This window comes from Oncorhynchus keta, unplaced genomic scaffold (assembly GCF_023373465.1).
Source record: "Oncorhynchus keta strain PuntledgeMale-10-30-2019 unplaced genomic scaffold, Oket_V2 Un_scaffold_1880_pilon_pilon, whole genome shotgun sequence".
Taxonomy (NCBI): domain Eukaryota; kingdom Metazoa; phylum Chordata; class Actinopteri; order Salmoniformes; family Salmonidae; genus Oncorhynchus; species Oncorhynchus keta.
In genome coordinates this window covers 75,891-98,180 of record NW_026290841.1, presented here as the reverse complement: position 1 = coordinate 98,180, position 22,290 = coordinate 75,891, and the positions used below count along the sequence as shown (strand labels likewise).

Below are 22,290 nucleotides of genomic sequence, written 5' to 3'. Positions count from 1 at the left end.
GACTGTATCACAACCGGCCGTGATTTTGGAGTCCCATTGGGTGTCCTGCTATTGGCCCAACGTCGTCCGGGTTAGGTTTTGGCCGGCGTAGGCCGTCATTGTAAATAAGAATTTGTTCTTAACTAACTTAACTGGTTAAATAAAGGTTAAATACATATAAATAAATACAGGCTGTCTCAAGCTGTGTAACCTGACTCTGCTGTTAGTAACCCGAGTCGTGATGAGGCAGCATGGCTGACGGGCCCTAGACGCTAGGTGATTGCCATGGTAACATTCAGCAGGCTGTCTGGCGGGGAGGAGCGGAGGTTGTAACAATATCTGCCCTCAGAACAATGACTACGAGATGGTTGCCACAGGGAGAGAGTCCTCTCTCTGTCTGTCACTCTCTCTTTCTCCCCCTTCCCCCTAGAACAATATTCTAAATTCTAAAACTAAATTCTAAAACTCTAAATACACAATATTCTAAATTCTAAAACTAAATTCTAAAATTCTAAATCTCTAAATACACAATATTTCAAATTCTAAAATTCGAAATCTCTAAATACACAATATTCTAAATTCTAAAACTAAATTCTAAAATTCTAAAACTCCAAAACTCTAAATACACAATATTCTAAATTCTAAAACTAAATTCTAAAATAACAACCGGTCAGCGACAGCCCTAGTGGGCGAAATCAGCTCCAAGGTGGAACTAGAATAGCTAACAGACAAATAACATCCAGTCAGCGACAGCCCTAGTGGGCGAAATCAGCTCCAAGGTGGAACTAGAAAAGCTAACAGACAAATAACATCCAGTCAGCGACAGCCCTAGTGGGCGAAATCAGCTCCAAGGTGGAACTAGAAAAGCTAACAGACAAATAACATCCAGTCAGCGACAGCCCTAGTGGGCGAAATCAGCTCCAAGGTGGAACTAGAAAAGCTAACAGACAAATAACATCCAGTCAGCGACAGCCCTTGTGGGTGAAATCAGCTCCAAGGTGGAACTAGAAAAGCTAACAGACAAATAACATCCAGTCAGCGACAGCCCTACTGGGCGAAATCAGCTCCAAGGTGGAACTAGAAAAGCTAACAGACAAATAACATCCAGTCAGCGACAGCCCTAGTGGGCGAAATCAGCTCCAAGGTGGAACTAGAAAAGCTAACAGACAAATAACATCCAGTCAGCGACAGCCCTACTGGGCGAAATCAGCTCCAAGGTGGAACTAGAAAAGCTAACAGACAAATAACATCCAGTCAGCGACAGCCCTAGTGGGCGAAATCAGCTCCAAGGTGGAACTAGAAAAGCTAACAGACAAATAACGGTGCAGTACAACAGTGGTGTGCAGAACGGCATCTCGGGAACACACAACTCGTCGGTCCTTGTCACGGATTGGCTACAGACGACCTGTCTGGTGTCAACGGTAGGAGGCTGGGGGGAATGTTGTCCTTCCTGTCTGGTGTCAACGGTAGCAGGCTGGGGGGAATGTTGTCCTTCCTGTCTGGTATCAACGGTAGCAGGCTGGGGGGAATGTTGTCCTTCCTGTCTGGTGTCAACGGTAGCAGGCTGGGGGGAATGTTGTCCTTCCTGTCTGGTGTCAACGGTAGCAGGCTGGGGGGAATGTTGTCCTTCCTGTCTGGTGTCAACGGTAGGAGGCTGGGGGGATGTTGTCCTTCCTGTCTGGTGTCAACGGTAGGAGGCTGGGGGAATGTTGTCCTTCCTGTCTGGTGTCAACGGTAGCAGGCTGGGGGAATGTTGTCCTTCCTGTCTGGTGTCAACGGTAGCAGGCTGGGGGGAATGTTGTCCTTCCTGTCTGGTGTCAACGGTAGCAGGCTGGGGGGAATGTTGTCTTTCCTGTCTGGTGTCAACGGTAGCAGGCTGGGGGAATGTTGTCCTTCCTGTCTGGTGTCAACGGTAGGAGGCTGGGGGGAATGTTGTCCTTCCTGTCTGGTGTCAACGATAGCAGGCTGGGGGAAATGTTGTCTTTCCTGTCTGGTGTCAACGGTAGCAGGCTGGGGGGAATGTTGTCCTTCCTGTCTGGTGTCAACGGTAGCAGGCTGGGGGGAATGTTGTCTTTCCTGTCTGGTGTCAACGGTAGCAGGCTGGGGGAATGTTGTCCTTCCTGTCTGGTGTCAACGGTAGGAGGCTGGGGGGAATGTTGTCCTTCCTGTCTGGTGTCAACGATAGCAGGCTGGGGGAAATGTTGTCTTTCCTGTCTGGTGTCAACGGTAGCAGGCTGGGGGGAATGTTGTCCTTCCTGTCTGGTGTCAACGGTAGCAGGCTGGGGGGAATGTTGTCTTTCCTGTCTGGTGTCAACGGTAGGAGGCTGGGGGAATGTTGTCCTTCCTGTCTGGTGTCAACGGTAGCAGGCTGGGGGGAATGTTGTCCTTCCTGTCTGGTGTCAACGGTAGGAGGCTGGGGGGAATGTTGTCCTTCCTGTCTGGTGTCAACGGTAGGAGGCTGGGGGGAATGTTGTCCTTCCTGTCTGGTATCAACGGTAGCAGGCTGGGGGAATGTTGTCCTTCCTGTCTGGTGTCAACGGTAGCAGGCTGGGGGAATGTTGTCCTTCCTGTCTGGTGTCAACGGTAGCAGGCTGGGGGAATGTTGTCCTTCCTGTCTGGTGTCAACGGTAGGAGGCTGGGGGAATGTTGTCCTTCCTGTCTGGTGTCAACGGTAGCAGGCTGGGGGAATGTTGTCCTTCCTGTCTGGTGTCAACGGTAGGAGGCTGGGGGGTGTTGTCCTTCCTGTCTGGTGTCAACGGTAGCAGGCTGGGGGAATGTTGTCCTTCCTGTCTGGTGTCAACGGTAGCAGGCTGGGGGAATGTTGTCCTTCCTGTCTGGTGTCAACAGTAGGAGGCTGGGGGAATGTTGTCCTTCCTGTCTGGTGTCAACGGTAGCAGGCTGGGGGAATGTTGTCTTTCCTGTCTGGTGTCAACGGTAGCAGGTGGGGGAATGTTGTCCTTCCTGTCTGGTGTCAACGGTAGCAGGCTGGGGGGAATGTTGTCCTTCCTGTCTGGTGTCAACGGTAGCAGGCTGGGGGGAATGTTGTCCTTCCTGTCTGGTGTCAACGGTAGCAGGCTGGGGGGAATGTTGTCCTTCCTGTCTGGTGTCAACGGTAGGAGGCTGGGGGGGAATGTTGTCCTTCCTGTCTGGTGTCAATGGTAGCAGGCTGGGGGGGAATGTTGTCCTTCCTGTCTGGTGTCAATGGTAGCAGGCTGGGGGGAATGTTGTCCTTCCTGTCTGGTGTCAACGGTAGCAGGCTGGGGGGAATGTTGTCCTTCCTGTCTGGTGTCAACGGTAGCAGGATGGGGGAGGTGGTGTTGGTGGGGGGAATGTTGTCCTTCCTGTCTGGTGTCAACGGTAGCAGGTGGGGGAATGTTGTCCTTCCTGTCTGGTGTCAACGGTAGCAGGCTGGGGGGAATGTTGTCCTTCCTGTCTGGTGTCAACGGTAGCAGGTGGGGGAATGTTGTTCTTCCTGTCTGGTGTCAACGGTAGCATGCTGGGGGGAATGTTGTCCTTCCTGTCTGGTGTCAACGGTAGCAGGCTGGGGGAATGTTGTCCTTCCTGTCTGGTGTCAACGGTAGGAGGCTGGGGGGAATGTTGTCCTTCCTGTCTGGTATCAACGGTAGGAGGCTGGGGGGAATGTTGTCCTTCCTGTCTGGTATCAACGGTAGCAGGCTGGGGGGAATGTTGTCCTTCCTGTCTGGTGTCAACGGTAGCAGGCTGGGGGGAATGTTGTCCTTCCTGTCTGGTATCAACGGTAGGAGGCTGGGGGGAATGTTGTCCTTCCTGTCTGGTGTCAACGGTAGGAGGCTGGGGGGAATGTTGTCCTTCCTGTCTGGTGTCAACGGTAGGAGGCTGGGGGGAATGTTGTCCTTCCTGTCTGGTATCAACGGTAGCAGGCTGGGGGGAATGTTGTCCTTCCTGTCTGGTATCAACGGTAGGAGGCTGGGGGGAATGTTGTCCTTCCTGTCTGGTGTCAACGGTAGCAGGCTGGGGGAAATGTTGTCCTTCCTGTCTGGTGTCAACGGTAGCAGGCTGGGGGAATGTTGTCCTTCCTGTCTGGTGTCAACGGTAGCAGGCTGGGGGGAATGTTGTCCTTCCTGTCTGGTGTCAACGGTAGCAGGCTGGGGGAATGTTGTCCTTCCTGTCTGGTGTCAACGGTAGGAGGCTGGGGGGAATGTTGTCCTTCCTGTCTGGTGTCAACGGTAGCAGGCTGGGGGGAATGTTGTCCTTCCTGTCTGGTGTCAACGGTAGGAGGCTGGGGGGAATGTTGTCCTTCCTGTCTGGTGTCAACGGTAGGAGGCTGGGGGGAATGTTGTCCTTCCTGTCTGGTGTCAACGGTAGGAGGCTGGGGGAATGTTGTCCTTCCTGTCTGGTATCAACGGTAGGAGGCTGGGGGGAATGTTGTCCTTCCTGTCTGGTGTCAACGGTAGGAGGCTGGGGGAATGTTGTCCTTCCTGTCTGGTGTCAACGGTAGCAGGCTGGGGGAATGTTGTCCTTCCTGTCTGGTGTCAACGGTAGCAGGCTGGGGGAATGTTGTCCTTCCTGTCTGGTGTCAACGGTAGGCTGGGGGAGGTCCTTCCTGTCTGGTGTCAACGGTAGGAAATGTTGTCCTTCCTGTCTGGTGTCAACGGTAGCAGGCTGGGGGAATGTTGTCCTTCCTGTCTGGTGTCAACGGTAGGAGGCTGGGGGAATGTTGTCCTTCCTGTCTGGTGTCAACGGTAGGAGGCTGGGGGAATGTTGTCCTTCCTGTCTGGTGTCAACGGTAGGAGGCTGGGGGAATGTTGTCCTTCCTGTCTGGTGTCAACGGTAGGAGGCTGGGGGAATGTTGTCCTTCCTGTCTGGTGTCAACGGTAGCAGGCTGGGGGGATGTTGTCCTTCCTGTCTGGTGTCAACGGTAGCAGGCTGGGGGAATGTTGTCCTTCCTGTCTGGTGTCAACGGTAGCAGGCTGGGGGAATGTTGTCCTTCCTGTCTGGTGTCAACGGTAGCAGGCTGGGGGAATGTTGTCCTTCCTGTCTGGTGTCAACGGTAGCAGGCTGGGGGAATGTTGTCCTTCCTGTCTGGTGTCAACGGTAGCAGGCTGGGGGAATGTTGTCCTTCCTGTCTGGTGTCAACGGTAGGAGGCTGGGGGAATGTTGTCCTTCCTGTCTGGTGTCAACGGTAGGAGGCTGGGGGAATGTTGTCCTTCCTGTCTGGTGTCAACGGTAGGAGGCTGGGGGAATGTTGTCCTTCCTGTCTGGTGTCAACGGTAGGAGGCTGGGGGAATGTTGTCCTTCCTGTCTGGTGTCAACGGTAGGAGGCTGGGGGAATGTTGTCCTTCCTGTCTGGTGTCAACGTAGCAGGCTGGGGGAATGTTGTCCTTCCTGTCTGGTGTCAACGGTAGCAGGCTGGGGGAATGTTGTCCTTCCTGTCTGGTGTCAACGGTAGCAGGCTGGGGGGAATGTTGTCCTTCCTGTCTGGTATCAACGGTAGCAGGCTGGGGGGAATGTTGTCCTTCCTGTCTGGTGTCAACAGTAGCAGGCTGGGGGGAATGTTGTCCTTCCTGTCTGGTATCAACGGTAGGAGGCTGGGGGGAATGTTGTCCTTCCTGTCTGGTGTCAACAGTAGCAGGCTGGGGGGAATGTTGTCCTTCCTGTCTGGTATCAACGGTAGGAGGCTGGGGGGAATGTTGTCCTTCCTGTCTGGTGTCAACAGTAGCAGGCTGGGGGGAATGTTGTCCTTCCTGTCTGGTATCAACGGTAGGAGGCTGGGGGGAATGTTGTCCTTCCTGTCTGGTGTCAACAGTAGCAGGCTGGGGGGAATGTTGTCCTTCCTGTCTGGTATCAACGGTAGGAGGCTGGGGGGAATGTTGTCCTTCCTGTCTGGTATCAACGGTAGCAGGCTGGGGGGAATGTTGTCCTTCCTGTCTGGTGTCAACAGTAGCAGGCTGGGGGGAATGTTGTCCTTCCTGTCTGGTATCAACGGTAGGAGGCTGGGGGGAATGTTGTCCTTCCTGTCTGGTGTCAACGGTAGCAGGCTGGGGGGAATGTTGTCCTTCCTGTCTGGTGTCAACGGTAGCAGGCTGGGGGGAATGTTGTCCTTCCTGTCTGGTATCAACGGTAGCAGGCTGGGGGGAATGTTGTCCTTCCTGTCTGGTGTCAACGGTAGCAGGCTGGGGGGAATGTTGTCCTTCCTGTCTGGTGTCAACGATAGCAGGCTGGGGGAATGTTGTCCTTCCTGTCTGGTGTCAACAGTAGCAGGCTGGGGGGAAATGTTGTCCTTCCTGTCTGGTGTCAACGGTAGCAGGCTGGGGGAAATGTTGTCCTTCCTGTCTGGTGTCAACGGTAGCAGGCTGGGGGGAATGTTGTCCTTCCTGTCTGGTGTCAACGATAGCAGGCTGGGGGGAATGTTGTCCTTCCTGTCTGGTGTCAACAGTAGCAGGCTGGGGGGAATGTTGTCCTTCCTGTCTGGTGTCAACGGTAGGAGGCTGGGGGGAATGTTGTCCTTCCTGTCTGGTGTCAACGGTAGCAGGTGGGGGAATGTTGTCCTTCCTGTCTGGTGTCAACGGTAGGAGGCTGGGGGGAATGTTGTCCTTCCTGTTTGGTGTCAACGGTAGCAGGTGGGGGAATGTTGTCCTTCCTGTCTGGTGTCAACGGTAGGAGGCTGGGGGGAATGTTGTCCTTCCTGTCTGGTGTCAACGGTAGGAGGTGGGGGAATGTTGTCCTTCCTGTCTGGTGTCAACGGTAGGAGGTGGGGGAATGTTGTCCTTCCTGTCTGGTGTCAACGGTAGCAGGTGGGGGGAATGTTGTCCTTCCTGTCTGGTGTCAACGGTAGCAGGTGGGGGAATGTTGTCCTTCCTGTCTGGTGTCAACGGTAGCAGGCTGGGGGGAATGTTGTCCTTCCTGTCTGGTATCAATGGTAGCAGGCTGGGGGAATGTTGTCCTTCCTGTCTGGTGTCAACGGTAGCAGGTGGGGGAATGTTGTCCTTCCTGTCTGGTGTCAATGGTAGCAGGTGGGGGAATGTTGTCCTTCCTGTCTGGTATCAACGGCAGGAGGCTGGGGGGAATGTTGTCCTTCCTGTCTGGTATCAACGGTAGAGGCTGGGGGAATGTTGTCCTTCCTGTCTGGTATCAACGGTAGCAGGCTGGGGGGAATGTTGTCCTTCCTGTCTGGTGTCAATGGTAGCAGGCTGGGGGGAATGTTGTCCTTCCTGTCTGGTGTCAACGGTAGGAGGCTGGGGGGAATGTTGTCCTTCCTGTCTGGTGTCAACGGTAGCAGGTGGGGGGAATGTTGTCCTTCCTGTCTGGTGTCAACGGTAGCAGGCTGGGGGAATGTTGTCCTTCCTGTCTGGTGTCAACGGTAGGAGGCTGGGGGGAATGTTGTCCTTCCTGTCTGGTGTCAACGGTAGCAGGTGGGGGGAATGTTGTCCTTCCTGTCTGGTGTCAACGGTAGCAGGCTGGGGGAATGTTGTCCTTCCTGTCTGGTGTCAATGGTAGCAGGCTGGGGGGAATGTTGTCCTTCCTGTCTGGTATCAACGGTAGCAGGTGGGGGGAATGTTGTCCTTCCTGTTTGGTGTCAACGGTAGCAGGTGGGGGAATGTTGTCCTTCCTGTCTGGTATCAACGGTAGCAGGTGGGGGGAATGTTGTCCTTCCTGTTTGGTGTCAACGGTAGCAGGTGGGGGAATGTTGTCCTTCCTGTCTGGTGTCAACGGTAGGAGGCTGGGGGAATGTTGTCCTTCCTGTCTGGTGTCAATGGTAGCAGGCTGGGGGAATGTTGTCCTTCCTGTCTGGTATCAACGGTAGCAGGTGGGGGAATGTTGTCCTTCCTGTCTGGTGTCAACAGTAGCAGGCTGGGGGGAATGTTGTCCTTCCTGTCTGGTGTCAACGGTAGCAGGTGGGGGAATGTTGTCCTTCCTGTCTGGTGTCAACGGTAGCAGGCTGGGGGGAATGCTGTCCTTCCTGTCTGGTGTCAACGGTAGCAGGCTGGGGGAATGTTGTCCTTCCTGTCTGGTGTCAATGAGCAGGCTGGGGGAATAGCAGGGTGTGGGGGGGGGGAATGTTGTCCTTCCTGTCTGGTGTCAACGATAGCAGGCTGGGGGGAATGTTGTCCTTCCTGTCTGGTGTCAACGGTAGCAGGATGGGGGAGGTCCTTCCTGTCTGGTTGGTGGGGGAATGTTGTCCTTCCTGTCTGGTGTCAACGGTAGGAGGCTGGGGGAATGTTGTCCTTCCTGTCTGGTGTCAACGGTAGGAGGCTGGGGGAAGGTTGTCCTTCCTGTCTGGTGTCAACGGTAGGAGGCTGGGGGAATGTTGTCCTTCCTGTCTGGTGTCAACGGTAGGAGGCTGGGGGAATGTTGTCCTTCCTGTCTGGTGTCAACGGTAGCAGGCTGGGGGAATGTTGTCCTTCCTGTCTGGTGTCAACGGCAGGAGGCTGGGGGGAATGTTGTCCTTCCTGTCTGGTGTCAACGGCAGGAGGCTGGGGGGAATGTTGTCCTTCCTGTCTGGTGTCAACGGTAGCAGGCTGGGGGGAATGTTGTCCTTCCTGTCTGGTGTCAACGGTAGCAGGCTGGGGGGAATGTTGTCCTTCCTGTCTGGTGTCAACGGTAGCAGGCTGGGGGGAATGTTGTCCTTCCTGTCTGGTATCAACGGTAGCAGGCTGGGGGGAATGTTGTCCTTCCTGTCTGGTGTCAACGGTAGCAGGCTGGGGGGTCTGTAGATAGAGACTGTTACACCACTGGGTCTGTGGATAGAGACTGTTACACCACTGGGTCTGTGGATAGAGACTGTTACAACACTGGGTCTGTGGATAGAGACTGTTACACCACTGGGTCTGTAGATAGAGACTGTTACACCACTGGGTCTGTAGATAGAGACTGTTACACCACTGGGTCTGTAGATAGAGACTGTTACACCACTGGGTCTGTAGATAGAGACTGTTACACCACTGGGTCTGTAGATAGAGACTGTTACACCACTGGGTCTGTGGATAGAGACTGTTACACCAGTGGGTCTGTGGATAGAGACTGTTACACCACTGGGTCTGTGGATAGAGACTGTTACACCACTGGGTCTGTGAATAGAGACTGTTACACCACTGGGTCTGTAGATAGAGACTGATACACCACTGGGTCTGTGAATAGAGACTGTTACACCACTGGGTCTGTGGATAGAGACTGTTACACCACTGGGTCTGTAGATAGAGACTGTTACACCACTGGGTCTGTAGATAGAGACTGTTACACCACTGGGTCTGTAGATAGAGACTGTTACACCACTGGGTCTGTGGATAGAGACTGTTACACCACTGGGTCTGTAGATAGAGACTGTTACACCACTGGGTCTGTAGATAGAGACTGTTACACCACTGGGTCTGTAGATAGAGACTGATACACCACTGGGTCTGTGGATAGAGACTGTTACACCACTGGGTCTGTGAATAGAGACTGTTACACCACTGGGTCTGTGGATAGAGACTGTTACAACACTGGGTCTGTAGATAGAGACTCTTACACCACTGGGTCTGTGGATAGAGACTGTTACACCACTGGGTCTGTGAATAGAGACTGTTACACCACTGGGTGGTCTGTGGATAGAGACTGTTACACCACTGGGTCTGTAGATAGAGACTGTTACACCACTGGGTCTGTGGATAGAGACTGTTACACCACTGGGTCTGTAGATAGAGACTGTTACACCACTGGGTCTGTGGATAGAGACTGTTACACCACTGGGTCTGTGGATAGAGACTGTTACAACACTGGGTCTGTAGATAGAGACTGTTACACCACTGGGTCTGTGGATAGAGACTGTTACACCACTGGGTCTGTAGATAGAGACTGTTACACCACTGGGTCTGTGGATAGAGACTGTTACACCACTGGGTCTGTAGATAGAGACTGTTACACCACTGGGTCTGTAGATAGAGACTGTTACACCACTGGGTCTGTGGATAGAGACTGTTACACCACTGGGTCTGTGGATAGAGACTGTTACACCACTGGGTCTGTGGATAGAGACTGTTACACCACTGGGTCTGTAGATAGAGACTGTTACACCACTGGGTCTGTAGATAGAGACTGTTACACCACTGGGTCTGTGGATAGAGACTGTTACACCACTGGGTCTGTAGATAGAGACTGTTACACCACTGGGTCTGTAGATAGAGACTGTTACACCACTGGGTCTGTGAATAGAGACTGTTACACCACTGGGTCTGTAGATAGAGACTGCTACACCACTGGGTCTGTAGATAGAGACTGCTACACCACTGGGTCTGTGGATAGAGACTGTTACACCACTGGGTCTGTGGATAGAGACTGTTACACCACTGGGTCTGTGGATAGAGACTGTTACACCACTGGGTCTGTAGATAGAGACTGTTACACCACTGGGTCTGTAGATAGAGACTGTTACACCACTGGGTCTGTGGATAGAGACTGTTACACCACTGGGTCTGTAGATAGAGACTGTTACACCACTGGGTCTGTAGATAGAGACTGTTACACCACTGGGTCTGTGAATAGAGACTGTTACACCACTGGGTCTGTAGATAGAGACTGCTACACCACTGGGTCTGTGGATAGAGACTGCTACACCACTGGGTCTGTGGATAGAGACTGTTACACCACTGGGTCTATAGATAGAGACTGTTACACCACTGGGTCTGGATAGAGACTGTTACACCACTGGGTCTGTAGATAGAGACTGTTACATCACTGGGTCTGTGAATAGAGACTGATACACCACTGGGTCTGTAGATAGAGACTGTTACACCACTGGGTCTGTAGATAGAGACTGTTACACCACTGGGTCTGTAGATAGAGACTGTTACACCACTGGGTCTGTAGATAGAGACTGTTACACCACTGGGTCTGTAGATAGAGACTGTTACACCACTGGGTCTGTAGATAGAGACTGTTACACCACTGGGTCTGTAGATAGAGACTGTTACACCACTGGGTCTGTGGATAGAGACAGTTACACCACTGGGTCTGTAGATAGAGACTGTTACACCACTGGGTCTGTAGATAGAGACTGTTACACCACTGGGTCTGTGGATAGAGACAGTTACACCACTGGGTCTGTAGATAGAGACTGTTACACCACTGGGTCTGTGAATAGAGACTGTTACACCACTGGGTCTGTGGATAGAGACTGTTACACCACTGGGTCTGTAGATAGAGACTGTTACACCACTGGGTCTGTAGATAGAGACTGTTACACCACTGGGTCTGTAGATAGAGACTGTTACACCACTGGGTCTGTAGATAGAGACTGTTACACCACTGGGTCTGTAGATAGAGACTGCTACACCACTGGGTCTGTAGATAGAGACTGTTACACCACTGGGTCTGTAGATAGAGACTGCTACACCACTGGGTCTGTGGATAGAGACTGTTACACCACTGGGTCTATAGATAGAGACTGTTACACCACTGGGTCTGTAGATAGAGACTGTTACACCACTGGGTCTGTGGATAGAGACTGTTACACCACTGGGTCTGTAGATAGAGACTGTTACACCACTGGGTCTGTAGATAGAGACTGTTACACCACTGGGTCTGTGGATAGAGACAGTTACAACACTGGGTCTGTAGAGAGAGACTGTTACATCACTGGGTCTGTAGATACACAGGGTGATTCTTCCACTGATTCAGGGTGATTCTTCCAGTGATTCAGAGGGTTAACCTTAACCCTAACCCCTAACCCTAACCCTAGCCCTAACCCTAACCCTAACCCTAACCTGAAACAACAATAATTCCTACTTTATCTGGGATCAGGTGCTGCCAATCGGAGGGAGGGAGAGTTATAGTTAGAGTTAGGGAGAGAGAGAGTTAGGGAGAGAGCGAGACGTACGTTTGTAACTCACCACATAACCTTACCAGGTCACGTCTATCGCTACCTAACAAAACCTCTACCACTCACACACAGATCACATTGCATAACGGTGCCACAGGTGATCCACTAGCCTGTCAGCACTATGAAGGGAACATAGGACTGGTCTAAAGTAGTGCACTATGAAGGGAACATAGGACTCTGGTCTAAAGTAGTGCACTATGAAGGGAACATAGGACTCTGGTCTAAAGTAGTGCACTATGAAGGAAACATAGGACTCTGGTCTAAAGTAGTGCACTATGAAGGGAACAGGGTTTCATTGGACTCTGGTCTAAAGTAGTGCACTATGAAGGGAACAGGGTTTCATAGGACTCTGGTCTAAAGTAGTGCACTATGAAGGGAACATAGGACTGGTCTAAAGTAGTGCACTATGAAGGGAACATAGGACTCTGGTCTAAAGTAGTGCACTATGAAGGGAGTAGGGTTCCATAGGACTCTGGTCTAAAGTAGTGCACTATGAAGGGAACATAGGACTCTGGTCTAAAGTAGTGCACTATGAAGGAAACAGGGTTTCATAGGACTCTGGTCTAAAGTAGTGCACTATGAAGGGAACATAGGACTGGTCTAAAGTAGTGCACTATGAAGGGAACAGGGTTTCATAGGACTCTGGTCTAAAGTAGTGCACTATGAAGGGAACATAGGACTCTGGTCTAAAGTAGTGCACTATGAAGGGAACAGGGTTCCATAGGACTCTGGTCTAAAGTAGTGCACTATGAAGGGAACATAGGACTGGTCTAAAGTAGTGCACTATGAAGGGAACAGGGTTTCATAGGACTCTGGTCTAAAGTAGTGCACTATGAAGGGAACATAGGACTCTGGTCTAAAGTAGTGCACTATGAAGGGAACATAGGACTCTGGTCTAAAGTAGTGCACTATGAAGGGAACATAGGACTCTGGTCTAAAGTAGTGCACTATGAAGGGAACATAGGACTCTGGTCTAAAGTAGTGCACTATGAAGGGAACAGGGAAACATTTGGAGCTCACTTTTCATGAGTCTGACAACACACCCTCATAATGCCTCCTAACCACTAATCAGTTACCTATTGCATACTTAGACCGTTTAGTCACACACACACACACATACACACACACACACACACACACACACACACACACACACATACACACTGGTCAAAGTACACACTATGACAACATAGGACACACACACACACACACACAACATACACACTGGTCACAGTAGGCTGTAAACTGGGTTCTGAGTGTTAGATTCAACATAGGACTCTGGTCTAAAGTAGAGAGAGAGAGAGAGAGAAGAGAGAGGATGTTATTGATCCTGATAAATATGTGTTCTGTCCTGATGTTATTGATCCTGATAAATATGTGTTCTGTCCTGATGTTATTGATCCTGATAAATATGTGTTCTGTCCTGATGTTATTGATCCTGATAAATATGTGTTCTGTCCTGATGTTATTGATCCTGATAAATATGTGTTCTGTCTTGATGTTATTGATCCTGATAAATATGTGTTCTGTCCTGATGTCATTGATCCTGATAAATATGTGTTCTGTCCTGATGTTATTGATCCTGATAAATATGTGTTCTGTCCTGATGTTATTGATCCTGATAAATATGTGTTCTGTCCTGATGTTATTGATCCTGATAAATATGTGTTCTGTCTTGATGTTATTGATCCTGATAAATATGTGTTCTGATGTTATTGATCCTGATAAATATGTGTTCTGTCCTGATGTTATTGATCCTGATAAATATGTGTTCTGTCCTGATGTTATTGATCCTGATAAATATGTGTTCTGTCTTGATGTTATTGATCCTGATAAATATGTGTTCTGATGTTATTGATCCTGATAAATATGGGTTCTGTCCTGATGTTATTGATCCTGATAAATATGTGTTCTGTCCTGATGTTATTGATCCTGATAAATATGTGTTCTGTCTTGATGTTATTGATCCTGATAAATATGTGTTCTGATGTTATTGATCCTGATAAATATGTGTTCTGTCTTGATGTTATTGATCCTGATAAATATGTGTTCTGATGTTATTGATCCTGATAAATATGTGTTCTGTCTTGATGTTATTGATCCTGATAAATATGTGTTCTTATGTTATTGATCCTGATAAATATGTGTTCTGTCTTGATGTTATTGATCCTGATAAATATGTGTTCTGTCTTGATGTTATTGATCCTGATAAATATGTGTTCTGTCTGATGTTATTGATCCTGATAAATATGTGTTCTGTCCTGATGTTATTGATCCTGATAAATATGTGTTCTGTCTTGATGTTATTGATCCTGATAAATATGTGTTCTGATGTTATTGATCCTGATAAATATGTGTTCTGTCCTGATGTCATTGATCCTGATAAATATGTGTTCTGTCCTGATGTTATTGATCCTGATAAATATGTGTTCTGTCCTGATGTTATTGATCCTGATAAATATGTGTTCTGTCCTGATGTTATTGATCCTGATAAATATGTGTTCTGTCTTGATGTTATTGATCCTGATAAATATGTGTTCTGATGTTATTGATCCTGATAAATATGTGTTCTGATGTTATTGATCCTGATAAATATGTGTTCTGTCCTGATGTTATTGATCCTGATAAATATGTGTTCTGTCTTGATGTTATTGATCCTGATAAATATGTGTTCTGTCCTGATGTCATTGATCCTGATAAATATGTGTTCTGTCCTGATGTTATTGATCCTGATAAATATGTGTTCTGTCCTGATGTTATTGATCCTGATAAATATGTGTTCTGTCCTGATGTTATTGATCCTGATAAATATGTGTTCTGTCCTGATGTTATTGATCCTGATAAATATGTGTTCTGTCCTGATGTTATTGATCCTGATAAATATGTGTTCTGTCTGATGTTATTGATCCTGATAAATATGTGTTCTGTCCTGATGTTATTGATCCTGATAAATATGTGTTCTGTCTTGATGTTATTGATCCTGATAAATATGTGTTCTGTCCTGATGTATTGATCCTGATAAATATGTGTTCTGTCCTGATGTTATTGATCCTGATAAATATGTGTTCTGTCCTGATGTTATTGATCCTGATAAATATGTGTTCTGTCTTGATGTTATTGATCCTGATAAATATGTGTTCTGTCCTGATGTTATTGATCCTGATAAATATGTGTTCTGTCCTGATGTTATTGATCCTGATAAATATGTGTTCTGTCCTGATGTTATTGATCCTGTTATTGATCCTGATAAATATGTGTTCTGTCCTGATGTCATTGATCCTGATAAATATGTGTTCTGTCCTGATGTCATTGATCCTGTTATTGATCCTGATAAATATGTGTTCTGTCCTGATGTCATTGATCCTGATAAATATGTGTTCTGTCCTGATGTTATTGATCCTGATAAATATGTGTTCTGTCTTGATGTTATTGATCCTGATAAATATGTGTTCTGATGTTATTGATCCTGATAAATATGTGTTCTGTCTTGATGTTATTGATCCTGATAAATATGTGTTCTGTCCTGATGTTATTGATCCTGATAAATATGTGTTCTGTCTTGATGTTATTGATCCTGATAAATATGTGTTCTGTCCTGATGTTATTGATCCTGATAAATATGTTCTGTCCTGATGTTATTGATCCTGATAAATATGTGTTCTGTCCTGATGTTATTGATCCTGATAAATATGTGTTCTGATGTTATTGATCCTGATAAATATGTGTTCTGTCCTGATGTTATTGATCCTGATAAATATGTGTTCTGTCCTGATGTTATTGATCCTGATAAATATGTGTTCTGTCCTGATGTTATTGATCCTGATAAATATGTGTTCTGTCCTGATGTTATTGATCCTGATAAATATGTGTTCTGTCCTGATGTTATTGATCCTGATAAATATGTGTTCTGTCCCGATGTTATTGATCCTGATAAATATGTGTTCTGATGTCATTGATCCTGATAAATATGTGTTCTGTCCCGATGTTATTGATCCTGATAAATATGTGTTCTGTCCTGATGTTATTGATCCTGATAAATATGTGTTCTGTCCTGATGTTATTGATCCTGATAAATATGTGTTCTGTTCTGATGTTATTGATCCTGATAAATATGTGTTCTGTCCTGATGTTATTGATCCTGATAAATATGTGTTCTGTCCTGATGTTATTGATCCTGATAAATATGTGTTCTGTCCTGATGTTATTGATCCTGATAAATATGTGTTCTGTCCTGATGTTATTGATCCTGATAAATATGTGTTCTGTCCTGATGTTATTGATCCTGATAAATATGTGTTCTGTCCTGATGTCATTGATCCTGATAAATATGTGTTCTGTCCTGATGTTATTGATCCTGATAAATATGTGTTCTGTCCTGATGTTATTGATCCTGATAAATATGTGTTCTGTCCTGATGTTATTGATCCTGATAAATATGTGTTCTGATGTCATTGATCCTGATAAATATGTGTTCTGTCCCGATGTTATTGATCCTGATAAATATGTGTTCTGTCCTCCTCTTGTTGTTATGACAACTAACTCGTTTTTTTTTCTCTCTTCCTCTCCTCCCCGCTGTTCCTCCCAGCCATGCACCCTCCCCCGTCGCTCCTCTCCCTCCTCCTCCACCTCTCCCTGTACCCCAGTGCATGCTGGTCCTCCAGGATCATCGTAGTCCCTCCCATCATGTTTGAGTCCCATCTCTACATCTTCAAGACCCTGGCCACAGAACTCCACCTCCAGGGACATGATACTTCCTTCCTGCTGTCAGAGGGGCGCCAGGTAACAATGTGTTACTAAGTAGAGGGTCAGAGGTGGGCCAGGTAACATTGTGTTACTAAGTAGCAGGGTCAGAGGTGGGCCAGGTAACATTGTGTTACTAAGTAGCAGGGTCATTAGTGTCAGAGGTGGGCCAGGTAACATTGTGTTACTAAGTAGCAGGGTCATTGGTGGGCCAGGTAACATTGTGTTACTAAGTAGAGGGTCAGAGGTGGGCCAGGTAACATCGTGTTACTAAGTAGCAGGGTCAGAGGTGGGCCAGGTAACATTGTGTTACTAAGTAGCAGGGTTAGAGGTGGGCCAGGTAACATTGTGTTACTAAGTAGCAGGGTCAGAGGTGGGCCAGGTAACATTGTGTTACTAAGTAGCAGGGTCATTGGTGTCAGAGGTGGGCCAGGTAACATTGTGTTACTAAGTAGCATGGTCATTGGTGTCAGAGGTGGGCCAGGTAACATTGTGTTACTAAGTAGCAGGGTCAGAGATGGGCCAGGTAACATTGTGTTACTAAGTAGCAGGGTCAGAGGTGGGCCAGATAACATTGTGTTACTAAGTAGAGGGTCAGAGGTGGGCCAGGTAACATTGTGTTACTAAGTAGCAGGGTCATTGGTGTCAGAGGTGGGCCAGGTAACATTGTGTTACTAAGTAGCATGGTCATTGGTGTCAGAGGTGGGCCAGGTAACATTGTGTTACTAAGTAGCAGGGTCATTGGTGTCAGAGGTGGGCCAGGTAACATTGTGTTACTAAGTAGAGGGTCAGAGGTGGGCCAGGTAACATCGTGTTACTAAGTAGCAGGGTCAGAGGTGGGCCAGGTAACATCGTGTTACTAAGTAGCAGGGTCAGAGGTGGGCCAGGTAACATCGTGTTACTAAGTAGCAGGGTCAGAGGTGGGCCAGGTAACATTGTGTTACTAAGTAGCAGGGTCATTGGTGTCAGAGGTGGGCCAGGTAACATTGTGTTACTAAGTAGCAGGGTCATTGGTGTCAGAGGTGGGCCAGGCAACATTGTGTTACTAAGTAGCAGGGTCATTGGTGTCAGAGGTGGGCCAGGTAACATTGTGTTACTAAGTAGAGGGTCAGAGGTGGGCCAGGTAACATCGTGTTACTAAGTAGCAGGGTCAGAGGTGGGCCAGGTAACATTGTGTTACTAAGTAGCAGGGTCATTGGTGTCAGAGGTGGGCCAGGTAACATTGTGTTACTAAGTAGCATGGTCATTGGTGTCAGAGGTGGGCCAGGTAACATTGTGTTACTAAGTAGCAGGGTCAGAGGTGGGCCAGGTAACATTGTGTTACTAAGTAGCATGGTCATTGGTGTCAGAGGTGGGCCAGGTAACATTGTGTTACTAAGTAGCAGGGTCAGAGGTGGGCCAGGTAACATTGTGTTACTAAGTAGCAGGGTCAGAGGTGGGCCAGGTAACATTGTGTTACTAAGTAGCAGGGTCAGAGGTGGGCCAGGTAACATTGTGTTACTAAGTAGAGGGTCAGAGGTGGGCCAGGTAACATTGTGTTACTAAGTAGCAGGGTCAGAGGTGGGCCAGGTAACATTGTGTTACTAAGTAGCAGGGTCAGAGGTGGGCCAGGTAACATTGTGTTACTAAGTAGCAGGGTCAGAGGTGGGCCAGGTAACATTGTGTTATTAAGTAGCAGGGTCAGAGGTGGGCCAGGTAACATTGTGTTACTAAGTAGCAGGGTCAGAGGTGGGCCAGGTAACATTGTGTTACTAAGTAGCAGGGTCATTGTAATGAACATAAGGTCATTTCCACGGTAACAGAATTGCAAATTTTTTACTTAAAATGTATGCCTAAGAAAAACCACTGATTTCAAAGTTTAACAAACCAAAAGACTCTATGCACAATGACAACTTTTAACAATTTAAACTGAACATTTTACTAAAACACATTTCCTTAAAATCTCCCTCAGGTTTTCTTGTGGCCATGTTGTAAAAATATGTTTGTTTTTAAATATATTCTCCCAGGGTTAATTCCCCACATGATGTGTTAGTGTTGAGGGTGAGACAGACAAACCTTAGATTTCGCCTATGTTTACTTTGTCACTGTAGGTTGTAACGTACACACTCATAAAACATTGTTTACCATCTCTGTGTTTACTTAGGCCCTGTAAATTAAACTAACAAGCAGCTCCATTATGGCTGACTGGAACGCCTTTACAGAACCTGTTAGCTGTTGATCAGGGAAGCTGCCTCTAGAAGCTGTTAGCTGTTGATTAGGGGAGCTACCTCTAGAACCTGTTAGCTGTTGATCAGGGGAGCTACCTCTAGAAGCTGTTAGCTGTTGATCAGGGAAGTTACCTCTAGAACCTGTTAGCTGTTGATCAGGGGAGCTACCTCTAGAAGCTGTTAGCTGTTGATCAGGTTAGCTACCTCTAGAACCTGTTAGCTGTTGATCAGGTTAGCTACCTCTAGAACCTGTTAGCTGTTGATCAGGTTAGCTACCTCTAGAACCTGTTAGCTGTTGATCAGGTTAGCTACCTCTAGAACCTGTTAGTTGTTGATCAGGGGAGCTACCTCTAGAAGCTGTTAGCTGTTGATCAGGGAAGTTACCTCTAGAACCTGTTAGCTGTTGATCAGGGGAGCTACCTCTAGAGCCTGTTAGCTGTTGATCAGGGAAGTTACCTCTAGAACCTGTTAGCTGTTGATCAGGGGAGCTACCTCTAGAACCTGTTAGCTGTTGATCAGGGGAGCTACCTCTAGAACCTGTTAGCTGTTGATCAGGTTAGCTACCTCTAGAACCTGTTAGCTGTTGATCAGGTTAGCTACCTCTAGAACCTGTTAGCTGTTGATCAGGGGAGCTACCTCTAGAAGCTGTTAGCTGTTGATCAGGGAAGTTACCTCTAGAACCTGTTAGCTGTTGATCAGGGGAGCTACCTCTAGAACCTGTTAGCTGTTGATCAGGTTAGCTACCTCTAGAACCTGTTAGCTGTTGATCAGGTTAGCTACCTCTAGAACCTGTTAGCTGTTGATCAGGGGAGCTACCTCTAGAACCTGTTAGCTGTTGATCAGGGGAGCTACCTCTAGAACCTGTTAGCTGTTGATCAGGTTAGCTACCTCTAGAACCTGTTAGCTGTTGATCAGGTTAGCTACCTCTTGAACCTGTTAGCTGTTGATCAGGGGAGCTGCCTCTAGAACCTGTTAGCTGTTGATCAGGTTAGCTACCTCTAGAACCTGTTAGCTGTTGATCAGGGGAGCTACCTCTAGAACCTGTTAGCTGTTGATCAGGGGAGCTGCCTCTAGAACCTGTTAGCTGTTGATCAGGGGAGCTACCTCTAGAACCTGTTAGCTGTTGATCAGGGGAGCTGCCTCTAGAACCTGTTAGCTGTTGATCAGGGGAGCTACCTCTAGAACCTGTTAGCTGTTGATCAGGGGTGCTACCTCTAGAACCTGTTAGCTGTTGATCAGGGGAGCTACCTCTAGAACCTGTTAGCTGTTGATCAGGGGAGCTGCCTCTAGAAGCTGTTAGCTGTTGATTAGGGGAGCTACCTCTAGAACCTGTTAGCTGTTGATCAGGGGAGCTGCCTCTAGAAGCTGTTAGCTGTTGATCAGGGGAGCTGCCTCTAGAAGCTGTTAGCTGTTGATCAGGGAGCTACCTCTAGAACCTGTTAGCTGTTGATCAGGGAAGCTACCTCTAGAACCTGTTAGCTGTTGATCAGGGGAGCTACCTCTAGAACCTGTTAGCTGTTGATCAGGGGAGCTACCTCTAGAAGCTGTTAGCTGTTGATCAGGGAAGTTACCTCTAGAACCTGTTAGCTGTTGATCAGGGGAGCTACCTCTAGAACCTGTTAGCTGTTGATCAGGTTAGCTACCTCTAGAACCTGTTAGCTGTTGATCAGGTTAGCTACCTCTAGAACCTGTTAGCTGTTGATCAGGGGAGCTACCTCTAGAACCTGTTAGCTGTTGATCAGGGGAGCTACCTCTAGAACCTGTTAGCTGTTGATCAGGTTAGCTACCTCTAGAACCTGTTAGCTGTTGATCAGGTTAGCTACCTCTAGAACCTGTTAGCTGTTGATCAGGGGAGCTGCCTCTAGAACCTGTTAGCTGTTGATCAGGTTAGCTACCTCTAGAACCTGTTAGCTGTTGATCAGGGGAGCTACCTCTAGAACCTGTTAGCTGTTGATCAGGGGAGCTGCCTCTAGAACCTGTTAGCTGTTGATCAGGGGAGCTACCTCTAGAACCTGTTAGCTGTTGATCAGGGGAGCTGCCTCTAGAACCTGTTAGCTGTTGATCAGGGGAGCTACCTCTAGAACCTGTTAGCTGTTGATCAGGGGTGCTACCTCTAGAACCTGTTAGCTGTTGATCAGGGGAGCTACCTCTAGAACCTGTTAGCTGTTGATCAGGGGAGCTGCCTCTAGAAGCTGTTAGCTGTTGATCAGGGGAGCTGCCTCTAGAAGCTGTTAGCTGTTGATCAGGGGAGCTGCCTCTAGAAGCTGTTAGCTGTTGATCAGGGAGCTACCTCTAGAACCTGTTAGCTGTTGATCAGGGAAGCTACCTCTAGAACCTGTTAGCTGTTGATCAGGGGAGCTACCTCTAGAACCTGTTAGCTGTTGATCAGGGGAGCTACCTCTAGAACCTGTTAGCTGTTGATCAGGGGAGCTGCCTCTAGAACCTGTTAGCTGTTGATCAGGGGAGCTACCTCTAGAAGCTGTTAGCTGTTGATCAGGGAAGCTGCCTCTAGAAGCTGTTAGCTGCTGATCAGGGAAGCTACCTCTAGAACCTGTTAGCTGTTGATCAGGGGAGCTACCTCTAGAACCTGTTAGCTGTTGATCAGGGAAGCTGCCTCTAGAACCTGTTAGCTGTTGATCAGGGGAGCTACCTCTAGAAGCTGTTAGCTGTTGATCAGGGAAGCTGCCTCTAGAAGCTGTTAGCTGTTGATCAGGGGAGCTACCTCTAGAACCTGTTAGCTGTTGATCAGGGAAGCTGCCTCTAGAACCTGTTAGCTGTTGATCAGGGAAGCTGCCTCTAGAACCTGTTAGCTGTTGATCAGGGGAGCTACCTCTAGAACCTGTTAGCTGTTGATCAGGGAGCTACCTCTAGAACCTGTTAGCTGTTGATCAGGGGAGCTAGCTTTAGAACCTGTTAGCTGTTGATCAGGGGAGCTACCTCTAGAACCTGTTAGCTGTTGATCAGGGGAGCTACCTCTAGAACCTGTTAGCTGTTGATCAGGGAGCTACCTCTAGAACCTGTTAGCTGTTGATCAGGGGAGCTAGCTCTAGAACCTGTTAGCTGTTGATCAGGGGAGCTACCTCTAGAACCTGTTAGCTGTTGATCAGGGGAGCTAGCTCTATAACCTGTTAGCTGTTGATCAGGGGAGCTACCTCTAGAAGCTGTTAGCTGTTGATCAGGGAAGCTGCCTCTAGAAGCTGTTAGCTGTTGATCAGGGGAGCTACCTCTAGAACCTGTTAGCTGTTGATCAGGGAAGCTGCCTCTAGAACCTGTTAGCTGTTGATCAGGGAAGCTGCCTCTAGAACCTGTTAGCTGTTGATCAGGGAGCTACCTCTAGAACCTGTTAGCTGTTGATCAGGGGAGCTAGCTCTAGAACCTGTTAGCTGTTGATCAGGGGAGCTACCTCTAGAACCTGTTAGCTGTTGATCAGGGGAGCTACCTCTAGAAGCTGTTAGCTGTTGATCAGGGAAGCTGCCTCTAGAAGCTGTTAGCTGCTGATCAGGGAAGCTACCTCTAGAACCTGTTAGC

At 48.1% G+C, this 22,290-nt stretch overlaps 1 protein-coding gene across 1 annotated transcript in view; it reads left to right on the top strand.

Annotated features, from left to right (window-relative positions):
• Positions 1–22,290, top strand: part of ugt8 (UDP glycosyltransferase 8) — a 116,219-nt gene that overhangs the window by 23,750 nt on the left and 70,179 nt on the right. The window contains exon 2 of the mRNA XM_052514666.1: positions 16,401–16,594. Coding sequence (XP_052370626.1) covers positions 16,403–16,594 — 192 coding nt within the window. The 5' untranslated portion in view covers positions 16,401–16,402. The remainder of the gene's footprint in view (positions 1–16,400; positions 16,595–22,290) is intronic.